Genomic DNA, 12,253 nt, shown 5'->3' with positions numbered 1-12,253 from the left:
ATATTTAAAATTATTTTGTTAGCATTTCATTTTGTAGTTGTTAAATCTTCTTGACTATGTTAAATTCTTTTGCAATGATCTTTCTTTTTTCATTTTTTGCTGAAGTCAGAAGTTAGTTCTTGTTGTTGTATTGCTCACATTAATGTTTCTTTAAAGCTTATGAAAAATTTTTACACTAATTGTAAAATTTTTATATCCTCTCCCTCAACATTCAAACCTTCTAATTATGAAAAAGAATTCATTAAAACTTACCACCATTGGGTCTAGTATTGAATGCAAAATTATACAACTATGGTTCTTTCTACCTCTCTATTATTATGTTTCATCATCTGCTCTCCAGAATAATGGTATCAAACTCAAATAGAAATATGGGCCACTACACTATACATAAAGATCTCTATGGGCCAAATATCAACTTTAAACAGTATTATTAACAATGTTTTATTCTATTTGTACTTATTTTGTTAAATAGTTCCCAAATATATTTTAATCTGGTTTGGGTCACATGAGAATGTTTTATATAAAATTTTATTATATTATATAATTATATATATGTATATAATAGTATGTATTGTATAAATTTTCTGGTTCTCACTTCACACTTCATTAGTTCAAAAAAATCTTCCCAAGTTTCTTTGAAATGAACATCTTTATCATGATAGTAATCTCCTATAGAATCTCTTTCCCACTTCTAAATCTTTCTGTTCCCATTCATCTTCTTATCCCAAATTCATTAAGTTTTATTTTATTTTTATTCTTAGTTTTCCCAGCCTATATGCAAGTACTGTTCAGAATACCCCCTGGCTCACCCATATCCAAGCTCTTAATTTGGATAGCAATCATTTATATGACCCTCTTCAGAAATATTAATTTAATTTACATCCTTCTATATAACTTTCCCATTTCCAGTTACTTTGGAATCTACCCTCCTATTCGTGGGTTTTCTGCTTAAATATTCCTTCTTTGCTTTATGTTCCTTATACAAGGTGGGGTATCTGGAAAACAAAAGCCTTCTTTATCCAAATCATATATAGGATAATTATAGACCTACTCAAGCCTTTTTTTTCCTATATCTTTTCCCAAATTTTTTTTAAGGTTTTACAAGAAAATTCACTCCCAGGAATATAAAATTTTTAATGGAGTAATGTGGTATGTTGGAAATTCCTTTGTATAGCCTGTGGAAAGGGGCCCCATCATATTCCATTTCCTTCCAGTAACCACCTACCCATGCCAAGGCCAATATATCCAATCTCCCAACATATGTGCCCCTCTTTATCCACGTTCTGTGCCAGAAACATTTAGGAGCCTAGCCAACCCTGCCCCTCTACTCCCACCCCAGAATTGGATCCCAAGAAATACAACTCGTCCTCAAGAAAGAACTTCCCTAAAGGACCCAGGTTCTTCTAAACGCCCTCTAATTCCAAGGACACTGGCCCTGATGCCCAGTAATTGTTTCCTCCATTCCCCTTTCCCAAGAAGGACATGACTCCTACCTCTGGCACAACTGTCTTTATCTTTCAATTCTCTTTCTTTACTTTCCCAAACTTCCTCAGATAGGATGAGAAATAACTAAATTGTTACTCTCAAGTCATGCCAGCTGGCCTTACAACTCAGTTCCCTCTTGTTTTCATTTTCCTCTCCCCACCCAAGCAGCTTTACTCTGAACTTCTTGACAACCACCAGTACTGATAATTGATTCATTTATGTAGGAATTATAGGTTCCTGTATAAAGAATGTTTATTCTTCTTTTCCTCCCCTCTTCTTTTAACCTCTTCATATATTTTGACCCAGGATCCTTTTGACCCTCGATACTTTCTTTGTGGTTACCAAACAATCTGTAGTTGGCTGTCCTTAAACAATAACTGAGGCTAGCCCCCACCAAAATCACTGATTTCAAATATTTCAGGGTTGTATGTGACTTCTGGGATTGTCTTGAAGGAAAGGCTTAAAATTCTTCCTTTCTAAATTTTCTTCCACTGCTTCCCGAGTTATATTCAAAATTTTCTTATATCATCATGTTTTTCTAGACCAATCAACTTTATCTTCTCTCTTCAAGAATAATCACTTTGGCAAATAAAGAAATGTATGTGTTGTTCTAATAGTATCCTTTAAAAAAAAGACACCTTACCCTCTATCTTAGAATCAACACTAAGTATTGATTCCAGGGCAGAATAATAGTAAAGAGGTAGGTAATTGGCATTAAATGACTTGCCCAGGGTCACACAGCTAGGAAATGCCTGAGGCCATATTTTAATCCAGGTCCTCTGGACTCCAGGCCTGTGATTCAATCCACTGAGCCATCTAGCTGCCCCTTTACTATTATCCTTTAATCCTGTTCTATCAAATTTTCTTCCACTCTCATATTTCTGAGCTCAAAATCTGCATTTCTTTTTTCAATGTCTCTATTTTAAAGAGATTCTCCCCCTTAAGTTCTAATTTTCATTAGTTCTTTTTTATTTTTCAAACCCTTACCTTCTGTCTTAGAATCCATATTGTATATTGGTTCCAAAGCACAAGAGTGATAAGGGCTAATCAATGGAGGTTAAGTGACTTGCCCAGGGTCACACAGCTAAGAAGTATCTGAGGTCACATTTGAACCCAGGATCTCTCATCTCTAGGCCTGGCTCTCAATCCACTGAACCACCTCGCTGCCCCTTAATTTGTTCTTTGAGTGCTCTGATATATACTCTAATTTTCATCCTTATTTTTCTTTTATTACTCATATTTCTTTTATTTCTCTTCTAAATCAATCTAGATGGACAGCTAAAGTGGCTCAGTGATAGAGACACAGGCCTAGAGTTGGGAGGTACTGGGTTCAAATGTGGCCCCCGATACTTCCTAGTTGTATGACCCTGGGCAAGTCACGTGACACTAACTGCCTAACCCATAACACTCTTCTGTCTTGCAATAGATATTTAGTACTGATTCTAAAATAGAAGGTAAGGGTATTAGAATAATAAAACAAATAAATCATTTTAGAATGTTTAGTTCCAACTCCATTATCAAGGAGGAAGGGAGGGTAAGAAAGAGATGAAAGGATCCTGCAAGAATTATTACTTCATTTCTACTTCATCCAGGATTTGTATCACTCTTTCTCATTCTGTAATATTTATTCATTATTGTGCTCTTCTTTGAACTCTTCTTTTACATTCTCTATCGACTGTTACTGGTTTATCTAATCATTTCCAACTTTTCTTGCAGACTTCTTCAGTCTCTGCTCTTCTATTCAAAGTAGGGTTGACCTAGCTACACACTATTGTGGCCCTTCCTTAACTACTGCTAACTGCTTTCTCCTGACCAGTCTACCATGATGTCTGGTGGGTTTCAATGGCCTCCTTTTATTAAAGGAGGAGGGGTAACTAAAGGGGAGGACAAGGTTGGCTGGATGACTGCAAAAGGAAGACACTAAAAGAAAAAAAAATGAGTTTATACCTCACCTTTCCCTTGGCCTTCTCAGAAGCTGATTCTCTTCTGTACTACGTAACTATCTAAATGGTTCTGTTCTGCAGGATTCTCTCACAATTATCCCACCCAGGACACCAGGGTTGGGCAAATTCAATGTTCTCCCCTTTCTAATGGGTGGGAGTAGGTAAGAATCAGGTTTAGGGGACAACGAGAAATTCCTACAAGAGAGGAAAAATGCTGCCACAACCACACAAAGCTCCAAGTCCAAGTATGGCAATACAAATAGCCAGTGGGTAAGTGCATCGATTAGACTCCTTATTTTTTGACCTTTTTTTTTTAGTAGGATTTATATTCTGTAAAAGTGTCTCCCTTCTTTTTCTTGTACCTTTATTACTTTGAAGCAGTGACAGAACCTAGGCTTATAGTCAACCTCTCAATCTACCACCCTGCTGGATGGTCTTCCTTCTTTAAACAACCTTCAAGCTACCACATAAAGAAAGCCAAGAAAAGTAAATTGCCACGGTCCTATAAAAAAAAAAAACAACTTTTTACAGGAGCACAAATATATCTTTTTACAGGAGCACAAATGTATCTTTCATGCAAGAATTAGCATATTCAAACAACCATGGAAAAATATACAGAAGTTTTTCAAGTAACTGAATTCATTTAATGCTAAAGTACTGATTAGCCTCCTTAAAAGCAATTATCTAAATTTCAGATTTGTTCATTAATCCAGAAGCAAAACTTTTTTGGCAGTGATACTAAAATAACTCTTCACGTATTCCACAGAACAATGCTGAATCACTCAAAAATCTTTGAATTAGAATTAGGAAGAATCAACTAAGACTATTCCTTCAAAATCAAATCATTAACATTAAAGATTTTCATTTTAATTTTTTAACATTTTAAATCTGAATCATGATACAAATAAAATCTCAGCCAGTAAGCTGATCTTAGTCAAAGTTCACACCTCTGACCATTAGTCATTCTTATGACTACATAATTGTATTCATATTTACAGTGACACTGAGCTTATTGGAATAATTTATATTGGAACATATCCACAGAGAAATAAAATAGCTAGTAAAAGGCAAGACTTACTTGATCCTTTTCATATTTCATCTGACAAGCTGAAGCACTTTGATCACAGCCTGGAATTGGGTTCAAAGGTCGACAAATATTTATATAGTATTTCTTCCATGTGCTATGTTCCCCTGAGTTGTCCATTGCATACCAGTTTCTGCCACTACTTTCTTCAGACTTTGCTAAACTAAAATTTCAAAATAAAGCATGCCTTTAAACATTACTTATAATACATATCTCCTACATATTTGAAATAAGCAGGAAAATATATGCTCAATTTCAAACAAAAGGTCCCCCACCATTCGAAGTTCATAACATTTGCTTAAATTATATGCTATTTTACATTACCACTACAAATAATTATTTTTATTAAAAAGTTTCATAAAGACATAATGAATCTCTAAAAACCAACTTGACTTGAAAAATACACAGTCACTAAGAATGTCTATACTATGAAGCTAACTCAATTAAAATCAATAATTAAGTACCTCCTATACATAATAAATGGAAGATACAATATAGACCCTGTTCTGAAGGTCACAATCTAACAGCAGAGAGGGAAGAGGAAAAAGATACATAGACAAATTACTTATTACGATACAAGGGAGAATATTTTGGAAACAAATGAGAGGTCTAGGCAAAATGGTAAAAAAAAAAAATGTTGGAGGAGAGTTTAGTGGAGGCTTAAAAGGGGGGAAAAATGATTCACAACTCATTCCTTGAAGGAAGACAGCAACTATATACAGAGAAGATCCTAATACTGAATCTTCACTGTGACACACAAGGGCTATTTATATAACATCTCTCCTACCATATAACATATGTGCCTATCATATAGTAAAAAAAATAGAGCCCTGGACTTGGCATCGGGAAGATCTGAGTTCATATTTCACTCATATATTAGCTAAATTATCCTGGGAAAGTCAGTTTTAACTTCATTGTGCCTCAGTTTCCCAAACTTTAAAAATGAGGTTGTACTCTATAGTCTCAAAGTCCTTTCCAATACTAACGTTCTGATCGTTTGATCCAAATCCCTGTTTTGTTCATGTATGTGCAAAACTAACTACTTTTGAACATTAACTTGGGTGCATATTCATTATTAATAATTCCTAAAAGACCAGACTTAGTCACCTGTACTCATTCTTGTGAACAATGGAAAGCTATGAACTACTTTCTACCTGGATAAATCATACTGCTCCAGGGTATTAGGATCTGTCACCATACATTCCAATGGCTCCTCTGGACATGCATAACTAGTATACCACCTAAAGTTATAGGTGGAATTATCTTCTTCCTAAGAAAATATGATAGGGAGAGCAAGTGGAATAAGAAATATAAACCTTTCAGAGAGAAGCACAGCAAATAACAACAACAATGACAGCAACACACATGACCAGGTTTCCTGTTAATTTGTAAAATAAGCAAAACCTATTTTATTTTAAACTAACACAAATTAACACAAATTAAAGCAGGGATTCAAGTATTTTCTTCATATCATGATTGCTAAAGGAGAATGAGAACATAAGAGTCTTATGTTTTGTGCTATAAAATTCTGTAGCATTCCATACTGTGTACACTATACTAACACCATCTGGAGCTTAAGGGAAGGCATTCATGACACCAAACGATTTAGAAAATGAATAGTGCTAGTGTACTCTGGCAAAACTAAAAGAAGCAATTCAGATTCATGGCAGACAAGAATTTGGCCAGGAAACCAGACTAATAGCTCTACTTCTAAGAAAAACATCATGACAGCTTCCTGGATAAGTTTAGGGAAAAATATATACAGCAGTTAGCATCATAGGTTATGTGTAAAGAACTTTGTGGTTCATACTTTCCCTACTATTCATAACATTTCACTTGTAATTCAGAAATGTTATAATAATTTCATTAAATATAGAGTACTTAGCCTTACCCCTCTTTTAGCTTTATTTTATTTTTCATATATAAGAAATACTTCTTACCTGGTACTCTGGGGCACCTATTCCAGCTTCTCTATCACAAAGGAAAGTTATGAGTGTAGCCCGTGGTGTATGTTTTTCATCATTATAAGGTGTACCACCTTTGTAACTCAACTGAATCATCCCATCATAATACGAAAGGGCAGAACTACTCATTCCTAGATTCCAAGCTTTTCCTTCACTAAAGGAAAAACACAAAGCTCTCTCAAAAAAAAAAGAAATCAAAAGCAATATCATTTTTGCAAAAGAAATGTTTAAGGTATTATTTTCTTTAAGTGAAGAGATAAAATTAAACAATAAGGAAATACACATTAAGTGCTATGCTATCCTAGAGGTGTTGAGCTCTAAAGAAAAATTTCACTAAAATAACAACCAACAATTTGCAATTATTAATTTTCTAAGTCTTTTCCTAACCACAATCCTATGAGATAATGATTTCAAGGTCTTCACTCCAAGACCAGTGCTTGAACCACACATCTCTTCAAGGAGTTTTATTTATGAAATAAAAAAAGAAGCTATCAGCATACTCCAGTCATTACACCAGATTTTCTTAGTACAATCAAAATATGGTTTTAAACACAGGGTATGCTTAATTTTTCACTCGGAGACTACATCCTACTACTGCTCTAAAACATGTTTTTGGTACAAAACCCTCAAGAAGCTTCAATTACTTAAAAGCACACTGAACCATACTTGCCTTTCTTCTACCTGGCATGCTCCCGAGTTTGGTGGACAAGACTCTTGAGAAATAGCACCACAAACATTTATGTAGAACTTATATTTTTCTGTTCTGACAGAATAGGCCCCATTCTTCTTAGTCAAAGGTGACAAATCAAAAGAAAATCCTAAATGTAAATAAAAACAATCAAGATACATTGTAATAAGTAAGATACACATTCCTTGTGGTGGTTCCATTTTTATACTCAATTACTACCTTTATTGAAAGAACTAATCCTATGGGAAAGATTTATAGTAAAGCAATCATCTAATTACAAGAAGCAGGTAATTTAATTATGAGCTTTAGTGGGTTAATTTTTTCAGTTAACCCTGATGTAAAATCATCACAAAGATTGTATTCATAATATGAATTCCTTGACTCAGCACTTTATACACAGTAGGCAGGTGAATGAAAACAATGTATTAAGTGCTTACTGTCTGGCAAGAACTATGCTTGCTAAGAGCTTGGAATACAAATAGAAAAAGAGAGGCATTGCTTTCAAGGAGCACACACTCCAACTGGGAAAGACAACACTGCACAGGAGATTCTTGCTAAGCTGCAAGCAGATGGAAAAGGCATGAAAGTCCTTAGGATGTAAGAGAATGCCTAACCCAACAATGGGCAGGGTAGAGTGGAGGTGATTTTCCTTGGCAAAAAGGAAAGAGGAAAAGGGAACACTGCCAGGAAGGTTGGGGGAAGTTGGGTTGCATTTCGAGATGAACAAAACTGAAGTAAGGTTTTGACACTTATTTGTATCTTAGAGATAACCCCTTATTTCCAACATCACAAAGAGCAAGAAGCCACAACCATATAATTTCACAAGATTTCCAAAGATTTAGATCCTATTAATAGAGTTCTAAACATAGTTCTATCTAAAATGTATTCATGTGGATCAAAAGGGGGGAAATATAAATATTCATTACAACAAAGGTAATTGGGTAGGTAAAAATGTTATTCAGATCTCACATTACTGTAATTACAAAATAGCATTCATAATATTATAGATTCTGCTTAGATACATACCTGCCTGTGAATCCGTAACTCTGCAATTATCTCCTTCAGTCTTAGACAACACACAGGCAGCAGCTGTATGCCACTCAAATTCATACAAACAGCCATTATCCCCTGAGTTTCTCAAAACCGGGGCACTTTCTAGATCACCTATCAATAAGAAACAAGAGTAATGATCTCTGCTGTCAAAAACCTTTTATTCATCCTGTTTAAGATAAATCTGAATGACTTATCACCTTCATATTAGGGTCATGATCAAAAAGAGTTTTGCCCTGATATTGATCAATTTGTATTATTTCCAATTTGTTAAATTATCTGGAGTATTCTAGAAGCTCTTCACTTCAAATGATAAAAAATGTCTTTGCTTTAAAACATATCAAAAGAAAATAACTATCAGCAGTGATTAAAAGAGAAAACACAAAAAAATCCAAATATCTAAGCCCAATTAGAAAACTAAAAACCTGAAATGCCTAGCTATGAACCTTTATGCTCAAATCTCAACAGTTATTTATTATGTGCTTACTAGATGCCAATTGCTATGCTAGATGCTGGATAAATTAAGACAAAAATTAAACAGATGCTCTTTTAGCTTCAATTACTTGACACTCTAAAGTCAGAGATATTGACACATATAAGGGAGTCAAATATATATAAAATAACTACAAGGTGATATGACAGTGTAGGGTGAGAAAATCAGGAATGTTCTCATGAAGGATGCATTCCTTGAGCTAAGACACTGAAGCAATAGGGCCAGACCTCTGCACAATGCATGGTTGACTGATAAAATAAATGCAAGACATACACAGGTTCTACAAAAGCCAAGAAAACTAATTAGAACACTGTTTTTACCTGGTTTGCATATAAGTGTTATGATGGTTGTGATTGTCTTATTTTGGCCACAGTCATCACCATCGGAATAAGAAAGTTGAATATTATCCTTATTTTTTATTGGAGAAGACACAAACTTGCCTAGATTTTTAAAACTTTGATCACCTGGAGAGAGAGAGACAAGAGAGGCAGAAGAAGACTTGATCAAGTACATGTTAAACAAAAATAAAATTAAAAATTATTTATTAATGAAATATTCTGAATATAAATAAAATGCACTGGTGGTTTTCCCTCAACATGCAAAGCCTGCCTTTTACCAGTAATCCAACTCTTTTTGGCAGTGAGGTGGTGCTCATGATAGACTGCTGGCCCTAAAGTTAGGAAGACCTGAATTTAAATTTTACCTCATAAATTTACTAGCTGTATGACCTTGGGCAAGAAACACAACCTTTGTCTACCTCAATTTCCTAATCTTTATACATAACAGGAATCATATAGGATAGCATTTATTTAAAAAAACACACACTTTGTAAACCTTAAAAGTGCTATATAAATACTATTGTAGTTTGCTTTGTTTTGTTTGTTTGTTTGTTTTTACCATTTTCTAAGTCGCAGCAGTACAAACAAATATAAAGAATCAAGACCTGAGGACTTTCCAGGTGCCGAGAGTTTGCTTTTATCAATGTCTAAAGGAATCAGTTCTTCCGGGGCATGGCAGAAAACTTAAAATTGTTCAGTATTTATTTTTCAGCATTTTAGTAGAAATAAACAAAATTCAGTATTTTAGTAGAAATAAACCATAGGACGATGGCTTTGGAATGAAAGGGAACCAGGATAAAAATAGCGCCTCCATCATTGTCAGATAATCTCGGCAAAATTAGACAACCTCTCTGGCCTCAGGATCTTCATGATTTTTTTGTTTTTGTTTTTGTTTTTAATTAGTAGGTGTATACCCCAGACGGTCTCTACCATTCCCAGTGGTTCTAAATCTCGATAAACCGTATCTTCATCTATAAAAAAGAGGTTTTATACACGAGCTGGTCTAAACAACCCCTGCTAACCTCTAAATCTAGGTGTCCACACAATACGATAGAGAACTTTTTTCAAATTCATAAAGTCTTTGAAGCTTTGTACATATGCCAAAAAGCCTTCTTAAGAAGGGTGTAGGTGAGTAAGTATATATGCAGCCTGGAAAAGTGACCGAACTACGTCTTTGTCCCTTTTGTTTACAAAAGTCTCTATTCAACCTTGGTGGCAGAGCGCCTCCTAGTGGCCACATGTAGTATACATGCACATATGTATACGCGTATGCACGAGTATGTGTTTACGTCTACATATAAATGTTGAACACAGGCCAGTGCAAAATAATTAACAAGATGGTGCTTCAGAAGTGCCATAAAATTCCTCCAAAAGGACAGGAGCTTTCCGAAGGGTCTTTAATCACTTCCTCCCTATAGCGTGGTCCAAATGCGTAATATCCGGTCATCGCCTGAGGTTTTCAAAAAGCATGGCCCAAAACAACAAAAACCAAAAAACTCATGAGCCAGGCCAAGGAACACATGCTTCGGTCAAGGTCCGTAGGAACGCCGCAGATGAATGGGTATGTGGCATTGGAGAAGCTTTTCCCGCTTAAACTATGCTTAATTTACGGTCTGTATAAAGGGGAGGGGGTGGGGGTGATCGAGCGCTTCCGCCACAACAGCGTGGTGACAAAATCCGCTGACGGGCGAACCACTAGACCACGGCGTATCACATGGTCTACCGTCACATCCTGTGCGACAACCCTCTGACGCCATCCACCGCCGCTGTGTTGCCTGGACGAACCACAGATCTTCAAAATTCCAAGGGGGCAGGGCTAGTCAACGAATCCCGACAAAAACCCAGTAGGAAGGCCAAAGTTTGGCCACAAGGAGGCGCTGTGGCCTAGGACATGAGGGGAGAGGTTTTTAGGGAGACTGCGCAGTCCGTTTACTTCCTGTACCGCCAGTCGCTTTCTTCCAGACAATTTAATTAGATATAAAGCTTTTCCTAGGGAAGTCTGATTTCTGTTTTTGTCAGTGTGTGCAGTTTAGGTCTGTAGGAACTTTGAGGGGGAGTTAGAGGGTGAATAGTTAAGGAGCAAGATGAAAAGGTACGCATTTATGATCTACATCATTTTATATATATATACATCCGTATACTTGCATGTCTATATATATATGCACGTAGCATTACGTATATCCGCATGTTTACACTAGATCTTACTGATACAGCTGGAGATGATACATTTTCTCCTCTTCTCACTCTTTCCCATATATAGGAAATCAGAGATGCAGCCCATTCAAGGGGGGGGGGGGGGGGTATATATATATTATATATATATTATACATATTATATACATATTATATACGTATTATATATGTATTATATATGTAAATAGGACGTGGATTCGAAAACTGGCTAAGCCACTTTTCAAGGAACCTAGCACTTCAGTTGGGATTCTTGCTTATATTAGTTAAGCCAGGGAGCCACATAAATTACTTCCCATACTATGGCTTAAATCGATTTGATGTCAAGAGCAGGATTCAAACCCAAGCATTCCACCTTTGATCTCAGATAATGAGAAAGGTTTTAGCCTGTTGACTGAGGTTTCAGAGTAAAGTGCTGGTAGAAACTGGGATGAAGATATGTAACTGTAATAGGAATATCAATTATACCTGGTAGGTGCATTGAATGGCATCAATGAAGAAAAATCCTTCTCTTCAATCAATAATTTTAGACTACAGTTTAGGGCACAGGTTGAATGACTTATCCAATATCACAAAGCCTGGACATAGTACAAAGGCAAACCTTCGGTGTAAACACTCCTGGACCAAGATGGATTATCTGTCCACTACTCCATTTATTTTCTCATAAAAATCTATCATTAATATTAGTTTGAGATTGAGGTTAGCAACTTGGAAGAGAGAATATCAATCATTCCCCCTGCCCCCAAAAAAGTTGAACTCATCAAAGTGACCAAGATTGCTACAGAGGAATACTAACACTGAAAAGGGAAGAAGGAAAGCTATTGGGACAATCAGCAAAGCCTTACAATGAAGAAGAAATATTACCCATGTCAAAACTTTAAAGAAGTTACAAAGAGAATGAAGAAAACTGGTTTAAGGCAAATAATTTTTCAGGTAGCCTTAGAATGGTAGGAGTAGAAATCACATTCTAAAACATGCAAGACTAAACTGATGATGACCAGTGGAAATGCACATTGGCG

At 35.7% G+C, this 12,253-nt stretch overlaps 1 protein-coding gene across 1 annotated transcript in view; it reads right to left on the bottom strand.

The window, feature by feature from the left end:
- Positions 1–12,253, bottom strand: part of IGF2R (insulin like growth factor 2 receptor) — a 174,651-nt gene that overhangs the window by 67,549 nt on the left and 94,849 nt on the right. Inside the window, exons 13-18 of the mRNA XM_044671804.1 lie at positions 9,028–9,171; positions 8,191–8,328; positions 7,147–7,294; positions 6,453–6,630; positions 5,667–5,782; positions 4,507–4,675 (exon numbers count right to left, since the gene is read on the bottom strand). Coding sequence (XP_044527739.1) covers positions 4,507–4,675; positions 5,667–5,782; positions 6,453–6,630; positions 7,147–7,294; positions 8,191–8,328; positions 9,028–9,171 — 893 coding nt within the window. The remainder of the gene's footprint in view (positions 1–4,506; positions 4,676–5,666; positions 5,783–6,452; positions 6,631–7,146; positions 7,295–8,190; positions 8,329–9,027; positions 9,172–12,253) is intronic.

This window comes from Gracilinanus agilis, chromosome 4, assembly GCF_016433145.1.
Source record: "Gracilinanus agilis isolate LMUSP501 chromosome 4, AgileGrace, whole genome shotgun sequence".
Lineage (NCBI taxonomy): Eukaryota > Metazoa > Chordata > Mammalia > Didelphimorphia > Didelphidae > Gracilinanus > Gracilinanus agilis.
Note: the sequence above shows the minus strand (reverse complement) of the source record. Positions and strands in the feature narration are given on the sequence as shown.